This window comes from Varanus komodoensis, unplaced genomic scaffold, assembly GCF_004798865.1.
Source record: "Varanus komodoensis strain SLA01 unplaced genomic scaffold, ASM479886v1 scaffold3, whole genome shotgun sequence".
Lineage (NCBI taxonomy): Eukaryota > Metazoa > Chordata > Lepidosauria > Squamata > Varanidae > Varanus > Varanus komodoensis.
In genome coordinates this window covers 2279158-2299516 of record NW_025335761.1, presented here as the reverse complement: position 1 = coordinate 2299516, position 20359 = coordinate 2279158, and the positions used below count along the sequence as shown (strand labels likewise).

The window sequence follows — 20359 nt, the reverse complement described above, 5'->3', positions numbered from 1 at the left end:
TCAAGCCTGCAAGATTCCTTGGCCACCTGTCTCTTAGCCAAGGACTAACTTTTTGAAGTTATCGTCTTCCATTCAGGTTCTCTCCTGGGACCATGTTTAATATTCAAGGTGGAGAAGAAACTGGCCAAGTATCCTGCAATATCAGGTAGCGCTGTCTGAATAAATTGTTCAGAATATTTGAAGCAACAAAAGCTTTCTGTTTGCCATTTACTTGTTTTCTCAACTTTCCTAGTCTGTCACACAAATTTGGAGGTAATGCGGGGCAGGGGGAGGTTAAAAGCATGATGCATGAAATACAATACACCAGTGGCATCTGTTTCACTAGTGCAGGGGTCAGCAACCTTTAACACTCAAAGAGCCATTTGGACCCGTTTCCCACACAAAACACTGGGAGCCGCAAACCCCTTTTGACATCTAAAATGAAGATAACACTGCATATATTGTTTTTTACCTTAATGCTATGTCTGTCTTCATTATGATTTAGCTGCAGCTCTTGTTCAGTCATTAAAAACTGTTATTTTAATCTTACATTATAAACTAGTAGGACTCCTTTCATATATTTTGAATAGGAGAACAGCTTCCTGAAGAGTCAAAGTCAGTGCTAAAGGGCTGCATGTATTAAACAGCAAACCCCATAAGTTCGTCAGCAGTAAAAGCAAATGAATCTACCCATGTACCATTAAATGTTTGGTTTTCTTCAGAAACTTTTCTTCAATTTATCCATGGTTGGCCTACCCGGGGGGTGGGGTGGGGGCTGTGAATTGTGACAGGTCCCAAGCACAGCTTTTAACATTCAGATGAAGGAGATTACATTGGGACAAAGAGAATCCTTTCAGCAGTGGGTTCGTGTAACATGACAACCTGCAGGAAGCTTGTTTAGCAGAAGAATGTAGTGATTTACTTAACTAGCTGATTTAACTAGCTAGCGCAGTGCAGCGTTCCTGAGTGGAGTGTTTTGAGCGACGGAGCCGCAGCAGAGGGGTTCAAGAGCCACGTGCGGCTCTGGAGCCACAGGTTGCCGACCCCTGCACTAGTGGAAGGACACTGTTGGATTCAGTCCTATATTTATACCTGTACTGCTGTGAAACTGGATGCACACCTAGGTTGATTCCTATTAATAATCAACATAAGAAAAGTACATCTAACCTACAGTTTCTATAGTTACTAGAAACATTAGGCCTTTCCATTTTCATGTACCACAAAGAACATCAGATTTTATTTATATGGAATCCTTAAACCTCATCAGGACACCGGTCCACTCAGTCACTTGATTTAGGTGGAGTCAGAAACATAGTTTAGGGAATTTGTTGATATATTAACCACCAAGCTGGGCTTTAACCTTGGATGAGATCTAGAATGACAGCAGCCATTCTCCTCCAGAGGATAATGGGCCCATATAGGTGAGAGAGGCCAGGGAAAATTATATTATAGGATCCAAATCTTTTTTCAATCATGGAACACATTTGAAATTGTGATATGGACCAAGACCTGATTTGTGTGAGCATTGCAGTCCACCATAGCTTATTAGGTGGGTGGATGGGTGCCAGGTTGACAATCCAAGCCTTTGCTGCTATGGCTTCTTTTTGCATGTGAACTCAGTGAAGGTGGGTTGTTGGTGTGATTGACAAGTTCAGAGCTCTGGGCCCTTGGATCTGAGCAGTGCCCTGGATCTTAAAAGTTGCCCCAGCTGCCATTATCTAAATATAACCAGCTTCTTACCTCTGAACTTGAAGTTGCTAGGCTTCAAGTTAGTAGGAGACCTCAGGATTCACACCCTTAGCAGACTAATAGGGTGTGTTGCATGAAAACAACAGCCATTTAACCTGAAAGGAAAACTGCCCCCTTTCTCTGCTCATTAATTCCATTCAGTCCAATGCCCAAAGCTGCCACCTGGTTTTCTTGGAATGTGGTTGCCTCTGCAGAGATTTGCCTGGCATTGCTACTGGGCAGTTGCTGTTGTGCCCTGGGCCACTGCAGGCAGCAAGTCCTGGACAAGAGAAAAGCAGGTGCATTGGGTGCTTACAGTTCATATGGTGTGTGAAAGCATTCGACCTTAACGGGGGTATCTGTGGAGGTAGAGGGAGATGAAGCATTGGCCAGCTGAGAATATGCCCAGGTGTGTGTGCCAATGGGAGAGAGGATGGTGATGTAGGCAGAAGCAATGCATACTTGGACTGGTTTCTATTTGCAGGAGGGGGATGCAATGTGTGCTGCCATTTGAAGGGAAGATAAAAGCATGTGGAAACTAGTTACCTCTCAAACATGTGAATAAAGGACACAAGGTAAGAAAGGTAATAGCATAGGAACCATTCACATTATGTGTGAACAGCCCCAGAGAATTTAGAATTTGAGGCACCTGATGTGGGACTTCTTGAAAAGGCAGCAAATTGTTGGTTTATTTTATTGTATTTTTACTGCCAGGGAGGGGGATAGAAGCCTGAGGATATTTGGACCTTAGGGACCAAAGCAACATGACTGGTTTTGAGTATTACTGTACACCAGGGGTCTCAAACTCAACTTACCTGGGGGCCGCTGGAAGTAGAGTCTGGGTGAGGCTGGGCTGCATCAAGTATTCCACCACCGCGGTGGTGGTGGGCCGCTCATCCCATGGCCGGCCCGGGTGCCGCCGGCGCTTTGAAGGCCACAGGGCCCTCTCCCGTGTCCCGCCCGTCCCGGCAATTGGCCCGCGGGCCGCGAGTTTGAGGCCCCTGCTGTACACTTTGACTGGGGAGTGGGAGGTGCCAATTGCTGCTCTGCCTCACAGCAGAATGTCTTTATTTTTATTTATTTATTTATTAAAACTTTTTTATGCCGCCCCATTCGCCGAAGCCTCGGGGCGGCTCACATCAGTAAATTAAAATAATTATAATATAAATTAAAATATAAATATAAAATTAAAATGCAGCAGTACAGTATAAAATAAGCCGCCCTGGCCAGATAAAACCAATAATGTTAACAGTTAAAATGCCGCTTGAATAAAAAGGTCTTCGCCTGGCGCCGAAAAACAAATAACGACAGCGCCAGGTGGACCTCTCTTGGGGCAGTGAGGGTCTTGGGGCAGTGAGGGTTAATTGCCAAAGTCCTTAGTTTGCAAGAGCTGAGCCAAGCATTCAAGGACAGGATAATTTGGAGAGCATTATTTCACAGGATCTCTAAGTTGGAGACAACTTGATGACATATAAGTTCTCAGGTAAGGAAAGGAGGCTGAACAAAGAAAGAATATTGAGAAAAATGTTTTTACTGGTACTCTGGTTTGGGAGGAGGAAGTGTGTGTATGTTACACATATGTGTAAGAAAGCATGGGCAAAAGGGTGCCAACCATGCCCACTGACACCTTCACGATACTAACATATGATCCTTGAGCTCATTGCTGCAAGCAGTCCTTGTGGGCAAAAAAAGTTGCCTATTTCTGGATCAGACAAAGGAGAGCATGAAAGGACACTTCACAAGAAATCTCATTTGCATTGATGGCTGAAATCTCACCTTAAAAACACTTCAAAACCCATCACAAGATAATAGAATTTTATTGGCAGTGGAAAAAATGCTTCAGTACTTTATTGAAAGAAAGCAATAAATAATACTGTGATAAAAATAGTTCAAAGTACTTAGACTGTACATAATTTGTTACGTAATCAGAAGTATACATACAAGGTTAATAGAAAAAACAGAATGAATTTCAGTTGTACAATTAAAAAGAACCAAAACTAAAAACAGAAAAAGACATGCTCTACATATTATTGCATAATAAATAATGCACCACAATCTGAATGTTTTCTTTGCTGGCTTCTTATTATGCTTTTAACAAATGAATGATGCATTTTGTACTTATATTGTTTGAAATGGCTAAAACAGTTTGCCCAGGATTTAAAATATGTTTATAAATATATGCAAAAGATGAATAAGAAAAGTAAGGCCTTTTTAATAGTTGCACTACTACATGCTTCAGCTTATTGTGCCATCAGCATCTATGCCATGAGAGTGCAGTGCATCTTGATTGGTCCACTTAAAGGAATTGCATCAGTATCTCTTTGCAAACAGTTTCACATCAAAATACAGAAGAAGAACACTCTTTGTTGCCTGCTGAGTAGTATTAGGAGCTATTCCTGGTTAACAAAAAATATTTCCACTTATGGCTTATTCTCAGTCAATGAACACAGACTGTACAAATACAGCCACAAAAAAATAGTTATAAATGACCTCACCAGGCCCACATATTTCATAGTGTCTTAATAATTCCCACATTTTAGAATGTAACACAAGTTATATTGAACAAAAGACATAAATAAATCCACACTAAAATCATATGCTATGTGGAAAAGGTACAGATATGAACGGAAATAGAATCAGGTACCATGCCTGCTTTATTAATAAACATATGCTTCACTGAAACAATGGGATTTATTTAAATTTTAGAGCTAGCATTTTCCAAATGGCAATATATATATACTGCTTGGTGTCATGATACCTTTACAAAGATAGCAAAATCCTTTTCACCTTCACTTTATTAAAAACCATTACTGATAATTACAATAACTGCATAATTTACAAAAACCCTATATTGCTTATAGGGATGGAAACATACAAGTATTACAGTACATTCAGATGAAAAACTAAAATTAACAAATCAGCAAGAATTTGATTCAGAGAATGCTTACAGAAAGTTAAGTAATGAGGACCCACATACACTTACATAAATATAAGAACATTTAATTCTAAAATACTTTCTCTATAGTACTCACAAATTCATCTGCTAATTAAAAACTCTGTAATAAAATATTTCAAAGTGTTGATTTAACAAGTATTAACAGATTAAAGATTTCTGTTGTTTCCAAAATATGGTCTTTGAATTCAAAATGTTTCAGATCATCTGTAGAAATAGTGGGGATAAACTGAAAATAAAATAAAATTCTATTAGTTTTCAGAAGAATAATCTAGGAAGCCTTATACACAGTTTGGTAATCCAGTGAACCGCAAATGCAGCAAACAGGCAACTGCATACTGCTGTACTCATTCGTACAGTAGGAATGAAGGCAGGCAGTAAAAGTTTCTCATAATGTCAAATGGATATTATGCAAATGAATGGGAGGGAACAGCCAGATTTACAATAGTTTATCGGTACTATGCAAGATTTAATTCAGAGGCCTCAAAGCACTGACAGGCCCTCTTGTCCCCCTGCACCCGCCCATGCAACTGTTTCAAATGCACAGTTCTTTCTGGAGTCCCTCCATATAGATGTCTTTTGAAGGAACAGCAAATTTAATACACTAGAAGATTAAATGTTATCTTGAATACAATATATATATTGTGACAATTGGGATATGCTTTGGGGAAATCTGACAGCACTTACCAGCTACATATAGCACTGGGTATGAATATGAACCAGTCTTTATGTTAAAACATACACTGTAAATCAAGAATGTCCTATGTGCCCTATAAATAAAGTGGTATATATATCCTCTCAAATATACAAATAATATAGGGACATATTTATGAAAACATGCTACTTATAGAGGTTGAACTGCCTAAAATGGTCTTTCTTTTCCTCAAAGCAAGATTCCAATCCTTAAGGCTTATGAACACTAGCCAAAACAGCTTTTTGTTCATTAACTCAAATAGCAACAGCCAAATAAATTAGGCAGAATAAAAATATGTGTTCGTTGCATTTTAGGTACACACACGTTTGATCCAGACTCGTCTTTCTGAGAACAGAGGGTCCTTCAGTTTTTAGAGGAAACTGAGAGTCGGTGGAGGCTTCCCACTGGAGAAAGGGGGTCAGACAGTGGTCTCTCCCTTCCCCCTGTAGCTCTCAGCACTGCCCCCCACACTGTTCTGAGGGCTGAAGGGGATGAGGAGGAATGGTAAAAACCACCACGGGTTGCTTCCATGGCACCCTTTAAGCTTTGTTGAGTGTGCCTGGATGCATAAGTTATATATTATGCAATGTAGAATGGTTCTCCACTACCAAAGAGACAAATATGTTATAATTAATAAAGTAAATACACTTGGAATTTGTGCATTTTAATGTTTTTCCTGATTAAAGCATGAAGGCTCATCTATGCCCCAACCTCAAGGTAATTTGGAAAGATGTTTTATTTGTTACAGACAAGAGCCAATAAATTATGCATAGCATATAGACTACACTTCTACTTGGTACATTTTATTATTTCATTTACTATCTCATTCTGCTAACTAAAGAAGAGCAAATAAATCATCCAATTGGTTGCTCTTTCTTCACTAATCTGTTCTTCCAAATAGGACACTTGTCTTAATTTTAGAATAACTTCAGCAGCCATGAGTAGCATGCTCCCCATTCCACACAAGTGGTTTTCAACTTTTCCATAGCTGGGGACTGGCAAAAACAGGAAAACCACCTTGGGGACCACTGAGGCAGAAATAAAAAGTAGTCTCTCCCCTCCCTGGCAACCCAGGGAGCACTGGTGCACCCCCACAAACACGGTGCCAACTGAGGAAGAGGTGGAGGAGCACAGCCAGCTCCTGCACCAGTCTGTGGCGAGTGGGATGAGGCCTCCCCAAGGACCACCAGGAAATTTCCAGCAGAACTGGCAGTTGAAAACAACTGTTCTACACTACTCCCAATTGTTACATTTTCTTGGGGTGAGGCATCTTATTTTGGGTAGAATCCAGAAGGGGTGAGAGAATTCCTACCACAGGGGTCTTTGTGAAGGTAGCCCACAGAACCCAAATTTATATTTGAACTGCTGAGTTAAGAAGTTTGGAGACTAGGCATGAGAACTGTTTGAAAGGGAATTACTGTGGGTACATATGAAATACTTTTCACCCATTTCTTCTTGGCAGCTACTCTGTATAATATCGAAACCTCTTTCAAAATTCACATGGCTGGAGAGCAGTTTGTGGTTCTGGAGAGAATCATCTGAATCTCAGCTGCAGTCTTCAGCAGCCACTATGAGGTCTTTTGGGCTATCAAGAATATTTTCCTATCTTTGTAGGTTGTAACTGTAAGAATCAGTCACTCATACTTACCAATGAAAGGCTTTAACATGAATAAGTCCTTACTGTAGCAGAATCCAATCTTTGTGTTGCTGATACATTGCCTATTTCAACAATCAGGAAGACATGCAGAATACAGCATGCAGTTAGCCTTATCATATCAAAGCAGTCACAGTAACACCATAAAAGTTACAAAAGGTTAGCTACACAAGATGTAAAGTAACTTGATACATATTCACTTCTTCTAGTTTCAATGTAAGCTGCTGTCAGTCACTGCACACAGTACTGAGCAACAGTCTGATTTGGTACAAGGCAGTTTCTTGAGTTAAGAAGCAGCTTCATCTCTAGAATGGCATTCAGTGGAGAGCTGAGGCCATGCACCTGCATCCTACTAGTGATATAGTCCACAAACCAGCTCACAATTCATATGGCAGCATCTCCCTCTGTGGTATTTGAGGACAGGTGCCTCCTACCACTGTGCTGTGTGACTCATACTAAACCAGTTGCTTCTTATATTTCTGACAAAGAAGCAAAACCTAAGCAAAATCAGGGATGTGAAGGAGGATTAATAGACATTGCAGTGTTCTAAGGAACTAGAGATGGCACCCTGTATATAATGAAATAAAAATACATAATGAAATAATAAAATATATAAAGAAATTAAAAATATGTAATTTACATATAGAAAAATCTTTATCAACTATACTTCTGATACAAATTTATAATAAAGGTTGCAATTCAAAAATAGAATAAAATCCATCAATAGTGTATCCATTTCTCCTATAGGCCAAGGACTACATCCAGCTGGTAGAGATTTGGGGCACGTGGGAAGGCTGAAGAAGGGTTAAAAAGGGTGAAGCAGTATATCCACTGTTGGTGGATATAGACCACTGGATACAACCTCATGCCTGTCAATTCACCTAGTTTATGGGTAAGTTGCAAATTACTTGCAAAACTTAATTTTCACCATATCTGAAACTGAGATTTTCTCCCCATCCAGCCTGTCCAAATCTAAACCAGTCACCACTGGTTACTGGATGAGGCAATTAAAGTTTCACAGAGCAATGACAATGGACAAAATCTACCAATTACTGTTCCTGAATGCCTCTATTAATTCTGAAGTGGAGTGGAGGAGTTTCCCATAGGGGGTCAGTTGAAATTAGTGCTGGTGCTGCTACAGAACAGGAGCTTGCCAGGACCTGGGAATCCTGGGACTGCGAATCCTGGGACTTATTACTAGGAAGAGTTCCAAACACAAGTCACACTGTAAAACTGAACTCTGTTCCTTACCCTGCCCACTGTTCTATAGCACCTGACAGGCATTTAAGAAAATATTGTCTGCATCCTTTTGCATGGTGTTTGGACTGGCTGATTATCCATCAAACCATTTAATACCTTCAGGCTGCCCTCTGGGAACAGAATGATTAATATTTAGAAGAACTGATGTAAGAACCTGTTAGTCTATTGGGTAGAATATGCCTATTATATCAACTGGTCACAAGGAATGAGAAGAATCTTCTGCATTAGGTTAGGAGACTGCAGCTAACTATGGTAAGAATTGAAGTGGAATTTATGAAGCATTATTGCAGTCGTCAAGACAATACAGGGGATCACACAGTGAAACCAAAAGGTATAAAACAAATATTCAGTGAGTTCAGGAAAGGAGGAGGAAGATATGATCACAGCTGGGAGGTAGAATGGAGATTAACTTTTAAAGAAAGGGTAAGATAAATGAGTGCTTGAGGGCAAATAATCAAGCACAAAGATTGAGAGGGGGAAAGTAACTGAAAGGAAGACATGAAGGTGATATATAATTCTGGTTATTGTATGAGGTAATTAAAGCTTCACAGAGCAAAGACAATGGACAAAATCTACCAATTACTGTTCCTGGATGCCTCTATTAATTCTGAAGTGGAGGAGTTTCCCATAGGGGGTCAGTTGAAATTAGAATATATACAGCAACAATTTGTGAATTGCATGGAAGGTTGTTTCATGTGTTCTATTTCCAAATATTTAAAAAGATTTTGGAATGGTCATTCGAAGACAACCTGAATGTTTTTTTTAATTAGAACTGACAGAAAGGCAGTTGTTAATACCACAGAAACAGAAAATGTAAGTAATGCCATCATTTACTCAGAAATAAAAGTCATGCACCAATTAAGTTCTTTCTTCAGTTCACAAAGAGAGCAGATGCTTCAGCTATTTATTACTCTTACAACTTCAGGCATAATAATCATGCTTAAATAATTAAACAATATTTTACCATCAATTTGCATCTTCTTTGGCTGCATAGAAGGTGAAGACATTGAGGTGGTAACTCTGAAATTTGCAGGGAGCGTCTCTGCTGATCCAGCAGCTAAACCTCTTATGTCCTTTGGTCTAAACTTCTTCCTCCATGAAGGTGCTCTCCTAAAGCTTTTATCATCATCCTGTAAAAGCAAGCATCACATTAGTTCAACATGATAAAAAAGTAATACTCCTTTAGGATATTATCATTATACAACACAACCATAATATTCAAGGCAGCTCAGAACCTCATAATTAACCATAGGTGTTTCTGAACCATGCATTTTGCATGCTGCTGGACAATGGATTGAGGAGGAGCCTGCTAAGCAGTAACCCTTCATTTTCAAAGCCACTGGGTGAAATCCCTGAAGTTTTTCCACTGACAGAACTGCTTCCTCCTGTGGAATCTGGAGGGGGCTATTCCTATTGCAGCTCAAGGCATCTTCTCAAAATCTACTCAGGAGGGCCCTGCAAACGTGCAGAACAGATTTTGAAAAGGCTGGAGCAGGGAGAAAGAATACTTCCTCCTAGTTCCAAAGATGGAAAGCATCTGTTAGAAGGAAAACTGCACTGAGAACACCCCCCAGTGACTAGTGTCATCCTAATACCATGCTTTCTAACAATACCAAGACAACTGCACCAGAAGGCTAGGATAGGCAATGGATCAACAACCACTGAAAAGTCTGGGAGAACTAATAGACCTGCATTCCTCACATATGTTCCACAGACTATGTCCTTCACCAGTGCAGGTTATTTGCATCCCAAAACCAGGTCTGAAACAGGATTAAAATGGAGCCAAATAATCTATTCCCCATAAATCTACCTTGATTTGAAAGACCACCATCTGCTCTAACACTGATCCAAAAGGGAAGACATTGGGCAACAGTTATGCCTGATGTTAGAATCAAGACTTTTTGTTGATACTAATATCAGGGGTTTTAGGGTTCCTTCTACTGCTTTCCCCTTAAGAGTGGAAGTAACTACTTCTGTCTCAGAGAAACAGCAGTCAGGATGAGTAAGGGTCCAGGGAATATGGCAAGTAGTTTATCCATATCCTCAATCTGGATAAAATGAAAAAATCTGTAACAGGACCACACAATGTCCTAGTTGAATCTGACTCCATAAATCATAACATACAAGTAGGTATGGATATGAGAAATTTCATAAATAAAATGTAACTTGGTAGCCTTCAAAGGCTCTACCACTTGATTACCTTGATTCAATATGCCCTTCAGCATGTGAAATAGTACTGCTGAACCAAGCTATTTAAATAGTGGAGGATAGTAAAAGTTTGGAATATGTAAAAAATAAAATATTTGGATAGTAAAATTTCTTTCCAGCAGAACTACAGAATAAGCCTGAATATGGGTATTTACTTGTTTGTTCATATTCATTATGAGCTTTTACTAAAAGAATTCAGGTTGTCCACATGATGTTTTATCACTTTCCAGAATCCCAGAAAGGCAGTATGGTCCTATGATTTGATTACAGACATTTGGAAATGATCATACTGATGGCCTGAGTTACTTCCACAATTCAAGTTGAGACTGGGGCCTCAGCAAGATTGCCAACTACACCATCCAGAGATATCAGAAAGCCTTACAGACTCATCAAGCTATAAGAGTAGATCATCAAAACTGGTCCCTCAGTGTTGAAAAACATTCAGGTAGACTGAAGATCAAACTTGATCAGGTTATGATCTGCACTTGATAATGCAGTTATCACTGGATCCCCTTCGATTATTTCCACTGGTCCATTACATAAATCCAAATCCAGAGTATTTCCTGCTATTTGTTTTGTACCCAATAGAATTTAAGATAAGCCTAAGAAAGCCATGAAATCCAAGTACAGTTTGTAGAAGCTATGGAGCAGAGAGTTTGCTGAAGTTTGCTAGGAGTCCTCCTCAGAAGCACTTGTCATAAACAAGTAAAAATAGGTATGCCTATGTTAACGTGAATCATACCCAATGCACATAAAGGAAAAAATGAAATGATTCTTGGTGAGATATACATACTGTACATACAATAGTGAAGAAACTATTAAACCACATTCCTTTCCCAAAGTTCCAGATAAAGAAATAGATAACAGTGGGAATATCTTTGATCTTATTGAGCCAGATATGTCTGCCCAAGGAAGAAATTGTTAATCCTAGATGCTCTGATAGCAGAGAAAAAAGGTGAGCCACTCAGTTATCTGGGAAATCCATTACTGTATCTTTCAGCAGTGAGTGGGTAAGAAAGTGTCTTCTAAATCAGTCCCAGTTAAAAATCTTCTGCAACCACAGCTCAAGTTTTGTTGCAGGATACTATTAATTTATGGTAGTGTCTATACAAATCATAACATTAGGTAAGACAGTAAAACCAAAATCCTGGGAAACTCACTTCATCAAACCTCCTGTCTGTGCCCATCACAAGAAGGTTATTGAATTCCCTCTCCAACACAGCACGAGCCTAAATTAAAAATGAATCATAAACACAATTCAAAAAATTGCTGGTATTTGTCATCCATTTTGAGAATGCAGATTTATAAAATATGATTTTAAGAATAGTCACACAGGTACAGGCAAAGTGGCAACAATGCAGCATTATTACCACTGGACTGCTTTAATTTCTGAATGCCCAAACCCCTATTAAATATTGCATACTGCCATTTTTGTAAATTTGCATGGTATTCACTGTGCCAAACTAAAAACAGCATTTAGGAATCTTCTTTGGATAATACTCAGACAAAATGTATACATTTTCAATATAAATTTTAAGGAGCTCATGGCTAATGGGGTGGGCAAAAAATCTAATGAATAAATAAGGGAGGGATCAGTCCTAATTGGTATTCCAGAAATGCTGTATCTTGGTAAATGAGAAAATTTTGCTAATGTATCTAAGCAACTTGAAACCAAATGAATATATTTAGTTTTAAGATGGGTCCAATCTATAAATGCCTATTCACTGCCTCAATATTAAACATTATAGTACATATGCATATTAGAGTATTCCACAAATGCTTTTATCATTATTACCTGTGTATTTTGAGTGGGTATCTGTAAGGAAAGCGCTAATGCATTGTGATCAAAAGTTTCATCTAAGGCCACAAGTGCGCCATGAACTCCAGTTTCTATGAGGTTATTTGCATATTCTTTAAGACCAATTGACACCACCCAGTGAATCATTCTGTCATTGCTCCAGACAAGGACATCTATAAATTGGAAAGTAAATGTTTAAATCACAAAACAGTTTATTAATAATAGCAGAATAGAAGTAGATAATAGCAGAAACCATGGGATTTAATCCAGATTTACCATTCCATTCACAGAAGGGACACAGATTCAATGGAGACTACCATTAGGAAAAGATAATTTTCACCAATTTCCCCTTTTCGTTGCAGTTTGCAATGCCACATGGTTTCAGACAATTTCCAGACTCTCCAGAGTAGCTTTTCTTACAGAGACTGCAAGATGATGAGGAATCAGGGGAAAATCACCTCCCCTCTTCCCCTAGTAGGAGATGCCTACAATGATCCACTTGGGGAGTCTGGATCCAATCCACCGTTTCTTTGGGTTGCAGTTCCAATACCAAGTACTGGACAATTATTATTGTTCAGAAATAATGATAACAAGCATGAAGACTCTGTATTGATACATGGTTCTCTCTATTAATTTTAGTATTGCCCATGGTTTGTGTTTTATTGCACCAAATACAGTTGGGACTGGGAAAATCTCAGGGATTAAATCAACTAAACGAGTGAGGCTACAAAACAGTGACTAGAAAATGCTATTCCAGCATTTAGAGATTGCCTATTTTAAAAATCTATTTGTACTACAAAGCTTTCTAAAACAATTCTTAGTATGTTTAAGTACTGTGTAAAAAGGCAAGAACATTCATAATTGATAAATGCTTATAGTATTTTATCAGCCATACTATTACTATTATAAGTGTTCCACAGAGTAAGCTTTTTAAGGCCTGTGGGTTAGTGCACTAAACATACAGACACAAGCATGATAGAGAACACAGTACTTAGAGCTCAAGGCCAGAAGCTAAAGAGCATCCTTGTGGGTTGATTTCCCTTTCTGGCTGTAGCACCTGACTGTACTCAATATTTTTCCATACAGTCCCTTCAACATTAGGTGCAAGTAGGGATGTTCCAAGGAGAAGAAAATCCCTGGTGCTCACGTATAACAATGTTCACAGTCCATTGGATTGCAGTTGAGATATTATTTGGGGCTGAGATACAACTATGCTATCCACCTTAGTAGAGGATTATGTTAGGATGTAGATTCTACTATTAGGGTGTAGAATCAAACCTAGGAAAGCAAATAGCTACCTTTAATCTCATTTAGACTTTCTTCTCTTTTTCTTTCAAGTTCTTTTCGGTCATAATTTAATCTTCGCAGACACATAATCCCACACTGAAAGCTATTTCTGCAAAATAGTTTAACAAGAGTGCAGGGCATTAGGAAGGCAATGGAAATGTTTGTTATTAATGAACATATAAAATATATTTACCTGTGAAAGCTGTCAACCATTTTAAGTTGACCACGAAGATCCTTTTTAGTTAAGTGGTCCAGCATTCTAGCATCAACAAGACATTCCATAAAGTAACTGCGATACTGAGGCAGCCCCAAACTGGGAAGCCATTCATTGCCAATCCACTCATGGTTCATATCACCATAGGCTAAAGTCTAGATAGAGAAAAAGAATGCAATTTAAAACAAGGAGCTTTTAAAGATAAATTTGGGGTTTGAAACAGTGTTTATTCTGCTAGTGGGAGCACACCTGAGCAGAGTTCTATTCAGACTCCTCATGCTGGCAGAATACTGGAAGAAGTTATTTTCCTTGTTTGCAGCCCAGGTGCCACCACTCCCACTGTTCCAGAAGGCTCTCCAACCCCCTGGAGCAGATTTTTGGTTGTTTTGGGGATCTGCAGGACAATGGGGGTGGGGGAATATTACCTCTTCCCCTACTGAAATCAATAAAAAGCTCTGCTGGATCAAAAGCCTCCTGCAGGGACTTTGTCTGCCTGCAGGTGGCTTTTGCTGGACCCAACCCATAGACTATGCACGAAGTTCATACTAGGTAGAGTTTCAAACTACTAAACAGGCAAAACAATGTCTTAAATGTAAATCCACTTCACACTTTATATAGCAACTAGTGTTCATGTTAACATGTGCATGTGAATGGGGGATGCATATCTCCAAATTTTAAAAGATTGTGCCAGGGAGCTACAGCTCCCTGGTATGAATTAATTTCCCATATAGAGGCATGCATCCCCCTTCTGTACATCATACGTTTAACATGTCAGACACCAATGCACTACTGGTGCTCACCAGCTGCCATAAAGCAGGAAGCAGCTGTACTTAGAAGGATTTTAGTCATATATTTGAATAAGAATGTGTTAGCCAGAAACAGGAGAAGAAGTCAGGATTAGTAGGCACGTCTTTTAATTTTTTGTTATGCTTTTCTGATTTTTGCTGATTTCACACAAAATCCATATCCTTTATGGTACACAGGTTCGGCACAAATAAAGCTGATTTACAGTGCAATCTTAATGCATGTCCATTCAGAAATAAGTTATATTGTGTTCAGTGGAAATTATTCCTGTTACGTGTGGATATTATTGCAGTCTAAAGTTCTCAAGACCACTGACCACACTTTGACTGAGATCCAGGGAACGATGCTTTTAGCTCCATATTGCAGCAGGTCTTTTGACTATTTGCTCTAGCATCAAGGGAAGACAGTAATGGTAATAATGATAGTGAAAAAAGAATCTTCATATGCCTGTGGCAAATTACTAGAGAACATGCCTCAACTAGATACCATAAATGATAACTTCTAAACCAAATAAATTTCCAAAATTTGAGTGACAACTTTAGAAAAGAGTAAGATTTCCCTAATTAAATTTCCCTCAAATGTGTAAATGCATACATAAAATTCAGTTTTACACTTTAACAAAAAAAAATCATAGCTGTTTATACAGAAGGTTTAAAAAGTCTCCAACCTGAGCCCAGCTTCCTTCCTCATCTTCCTGATGTTATGTTATTAGAAAAGCAAAAGAACACACCAATATTAGTATTTATAGGTTTAGTAATGCAAGCAAATTCAAAGAAATGACCATATTCTAGCATGCATAGAAAGACACATAATTCAAGGAATGTGCAAATCTGTGTTCAGGTTTTAATTAGATAAGTCCTTCATTAAAGGGGTCATGGTTGCTTGGATTGTGGCATATTCAGTATGTGTTACTTGGCACCGAACATGGAACATAGTCCTTTCTGTGCATTAAATGATACAGCGATATTGCAAAGGTGAAGCAATGACATGCTAATCATTTAAGAATGAAAGCATCATGCATCCAAAATTGTGTATATATGCATCTTTCTTTATATTTTTGTACCTGCATGGAGATTATCCACCACATACTGTTTAATTTTTCCACACAAGAAGCACCCTTCAAGTAGAAGATTATGTAATGTTCTCTAATACAGTTCAGAAATCAGTGTGCTAGTTTTGCCTATGAAACATACCTAATCTCTGCCCTTTCAAAATTCTCTCTCTCTCTCCCCCCCCCCCCCCCCCACACACACTCTCTCTCTTTCTCTTAAGCCTTGGTGGAAAAACATTTACAGCATGATATATAGCTTTCAGAGAGGGTTAGTAATTAAAATCAGTTAAAACCAAGAAAGCGTTACTTAGATTAATATTTCTACTCTTTGCAGAGACTAATGAGGCACATGATTCAAGCACTTCAAAAGTGGGAAAAGCACTGAAGAAACAGGCTTCAGTGCTACAACTAACCGTTTGTGGTGTAGATGTAAGATTTTCCATTTCTTCATGTGTTACCCAGACATTTCCTGTGGTCTAATATGACCCCATATTACATCCAATGAAAGGAAAGCAGTAACAAAGAGGAAAGGTTGCAGAATATATAAGCAACAGGTACATAAAAGGAGCAGGCATGGGCAAAAGCAATGGTTTCTAGACTGTTAAATACAGACTGATGTAAGATGCAATCCTGCAAGCAAATGTATTTGTCTTTAAAAATAAAGCATACAGAACTATATGATATTTAATCAAGTTTGAAATAAGAACAATTGCTTATAGTGTGCAATATGGGGACTCAAAATAAGAATCTTTGAGAATATTTCACTTGATTTCAACCCCTTACATTTCAACCATCCCTCTGATCAGATTATGGATGTTCAGGAACTGTTTAGCAAGGTGGTGGGTATTCTTTTGCTGGAAGTATTCAAGCACACACTGGACCACCTTCTGTCAGAAAAGCTTTAAAATGGATTCCTGTCCTAAGCAGATCGTTGATGTTCTCTTCCAATCTATTTTTCTACTTGAGGCCGTATTCATAGGTGACCCACTAAGCCTGAAGACCCAAAACTTTCATTTGGAGTCCTACATCTCTGGCAGGCCATCTTTCTCACCATCCTGCTCTCCATGGGCACTTGCTCAAATAAAGATACAGGGGCTCTGTTGCACTAGATTCTCCTGAATTAGCTGGTTTTCTGCCTGTGGATTTTTTTTACTATAATCAAATGCTCTCCTCGCAACTGTCCATACATCCCTTTATATATATAGCAGTATCAACAGAGCACAAATTCCTTTTAAAAAATTACAGACTTTAGAGCATATCTAAATAAGCATATGCAAATGTATTTTTTTTTTGTCCTGCAGGCTAGAGCCCAGGATCTCTTCTGCACAAAACATTGCCCCTGGATTCTATACAGTGCATACAATTGTATCCAGGGTGTCAGTTCCTCCACTTGAACACCCCATCTAACTATACACTTCCCGGGTTGTTGAAAACCATATGGTGGGTTGTCACATCCTAACAGTAAAACTATGGTTTGCAAGCCAGAGTTAGAAACCTGTTATCCTGGTTTGGCACGTAAGTGCAAACCATAACTGGTTACTGTGGAAACACCAATGAATTATGGTTTATTGTAAATCAGGAAGAAATTAAGTGGATTGTGCCAAGACAAGATTTAGTCACATAACAAAACTGTGACTGGGCATTATATGTGAACCAACTGGCTTCAGTATCTGGCTTCTGAGACCAAATTACTTTTCAAATAAAATATAACTAGATTTAAATTTATTTATAATAGGACATAATAGGACATTCTAAGTAGAAAAATTCGTCCTGTGGAAACATGAGCCTTGGATCCTAACATTTTTGCATCACTGATACTTGCTCATTCCTTTTCAGAGGATACTTTCTTTCAAACTACTCTGCAAACACAGCCAAATTTTTATGAGTGGTACTGTTACCTAATCCAAGGGCAGGCAATCAGAGAAACAGGGGCCAAGCCCTGCACTTTCTGGTGTTCCTCACTCCCTTTCTCCCAGTCATTTCATTGTTTCCTGGTTTTGGTGTAGTTTTTTCCCATTCTAAAAGGTCAAAATGCCTCTCCTAAGTCTTAATTACTGGCAGTAAATGACTTAAGCTAAAATACGCTCAGGGTTTTGTATTTTTGGCCTCATCTGTTTGGCCTCTGGCCCTACCCAGCACTGGAATCTGATCCAGGAGCTTTTCCAAAATGCAATTTGGTCCTCAGCTGAGGGGGAGGGTCCCAAACTTTGCATGCAGTCCAACAAGGAAGCTAGTTGCATATACACAGCCAATGTCAATGCAGATTTACATCTGGAAGTGGAAATTCCCTCTTTTGCTTTCAAAACACTCTAAACTGGAGAGGAGCCTTCAAGTTTGTTTTGGTGCTTTGCTTCAAAGCACTTTGCACTTAGAATGCCTGCACAGCTCTATGGACTACACATGCTCACTTCTCCAGCACTAAAGTTGGGAGGCTGGAGACCTGCCAAAGAAGGATATTATACTCATTATGTTGGCCAGAATTGTGAAACCTTGTTTAAATATTAACACTACTTGGATGAGAAAGTGACACATTATTCTCAGAGTCTAAAACTTACTGTATGCTAGCTTTAAATTGTAACTCACTTTTAGCAAAATGTTACTATAACTTGTTACAGAGTTATTTAGAGAGCTCATTTCACTTTGTCATTTCTACTTACTTTCCTCAACTTCATTACTTTTTCTATTAGAATATCAGGGATTTCTTGATGCAGACGATTGCCACAAGATAAATTCTAGTTACTTGCTAGTTTCTCCTCAATCAAACAACACAACACAATCATTTTCCAACCTCTCTTACCGTTCTTGAAGTAGGAGGAGCAGATGGGCTTGTTAGTGACATAATCTCCTGAATGGCAAGTCTCAGCTTTAACCTATGTAGAGGATTGCTGATGCCAATTTCACGCTGTATTTCAGTATCAGATAAGGCTGACATTATAGCACCACTTTTCACATTTGCACGGCAAGCAGCTACATACCAGGCTGGCATCCCAACCCATAACTAGCAAAGAAAAATACAGAAAGGAAATTATTTACAAGTTTCAGGCTTGCTCTAGTATCATGTTGAATCCAGTACTGTGTAGATTCCTTACCTCTAACCAGACAACTACAGTGGGCCCATCCCATTGAGCAAAGGGGAGACCTTGCCGCCGGGCTTCCTCAAGCAGTTCATGCCTAAAATATACAAGATATACTGGTGTTACTTCAGCCTATTTGCTTCACTAACTGTCCTCCAGCAAGTTTCTCATTCTTTTAACTTTTCTGAATACCATGCAAAAGTCACAAGAATCACAAGGGCTATAACAAACACACTGCCTGAAATGACTAGAGACTCTGCTACCTTCTCAAGAACTCAAGTTGAGTCCCACACCAGTTTCATTTCCTGCTTCCCTCTTGATTCACTCTTTTGGGCATAGTTACTCTTCTGTCCCATATTTATTGATTTATTTAATTTTCAAACATCAGAAGCATTCTTCCTCTGGAGGAGGAAGAGGAGCTGAGGCTTTAGGGTGGAGCCTTGCCCAAGGCCTCTACAGTTTGGATAGGGTGGTGTGGCATGCTGAATTTGGTCTGCAGGCTGGAAGGTTCCCATTGCTCTACCATGGGATTGAAAGTTCACATAAATGCTGTTAAGTTGTTCAATTATTTTTGGACATTACAGCTTCTTATACTCATATGGTACTGAAAGAACCTGCTTCATTAAACAAACAAACACAATAATGTATTCATTCTTAATAGCATTTAAAAAATTATATTTCCAAACAGTGTTTTACATATTGATGTTTCTTTAAAGACATTAATATGCAGATTTCAAAACTGAAAATGTCCTTGTCAAAAAATTCTAATATGACATGTCAAAAACCCAATTTTTAAAAGAATGATGCGTTTAAAATTTCTCAAGTACCATAAAGTCTTGGAAAAGCTGGTAGACAATAAAAACAGTCTGCTCAAAACCAAAAAGATGAGGGCAACTCACTATGAAGGAGGTGCTCTACTTGCCATCCCATTTTATGAACTGTAAGATTCCCTCACAGCTTCCCTTCAAATTTGACAGCTCACCACTGGATGACTGTCAAGTGAGAGGCAAAGCAACACATTTACTTATTTGTAGGCTTGCTTTGTCAATAGCCATAGATACTGCCTTCTGTACTTTGACAGGGCACTAAGAAGGAAAGAGTTAGATTGCAGACTTGTTCAACTCTGAACTACTGAATTTTTAAAAAATAATAACAATTCAGTGAAAATCTTGGGTTTAAAAAAGGTAAGTAAAGGTGGCAAACTAGTACTAGCCACTCTAATGTACTATTTGGGAGTTTGCTGTTCTTGCTAAGCAGCTTGTTAGCCGCTTCCCAGTATGCCTGATGAGATCAGTCACCCATATTTGTTCAACATGACAACTCACTGCAGGTACAACAAACACTAGCATGAACTATGGACAGTCAGGGTGGCTTGTTGCCTACAAGCATTTGTCAAGTCAAACAAACTCAGCAGGGAACATACACTGAGAGAGCTTGAAAATGTGTTTCTTCAGTTATTGCCTCCAAAATGGAAAAAAAAAATCTGAACTAAACGTAAGCTCCTATTTTCAAAATACTAATTATAGACCAATTCTAGGAGAACTGCAAAAGCATCCCAGGTTCCATACAATATGTGCCCTATGTTCTAAGAGGCAGGAATCTGATGTAACAGTTTTTGCCCTGTCCCCTCACAACTACAGGAGAAAAAAATCATG

General features: G+C 38.8%; 1 protein-coding gene across 7 annotated transcripts in view; it reads right to left on the bottom strand.

Moving 5' to 3' along the window:
- Positions 1–3505: 3505 nt before the first annotated feature.
- PPFIA1 (PTPRF interacting protein alpha 1) overlaps positions 3506–20359 on the bottom strand; it is a 71092-nt gene continuing 54238 nt past the window's right edge. For 3 of the 7 annotated variants that reach the window (XM_044436042.1, XM_044436040.1, XM_044436041.1), the window contains 10 exons: positions 18720–18801; positions 18428–18628; positions 16044–16106; positions 13755–13930; positions 13573–13670; positions 12272–12447; positions 11637–11705; positions 9233–9398; positions 7003–7073; positions 3506–4889 (listed from right to left, as the gene is read on the bottom strand). In XM_044436042.1, coding sequence (XP_044291977.1) covers positions 7015–7073; positions 9233–9398; positions 11637–11705; positions 12272–12447; positions 13573–13670; positions 13755–13930; positions 16044–16106; positions 18428–18628; positions 18720–18801 — 1090 coding nt within the window. In that variant the 3' untranslated portion in view covers positions 3506–4889; positions 7003–7014. Of the gene's footprint in view, positions 4890–7002; positions 7074–9232; positions 9399–11636; positions 11706–12271; positions 12448–13572; positions 13671–13754; positions 13931–14024; positions 14170–16043; positions 16107–18427; positions 18629–18719; positions 18802–20359 lie in introns of those variants that run through there. The other 4 variants (XM_044436043.1, XM_044436044.1, XM_044436045.1 and 1 more) reach the window with 3 other exon arrangements.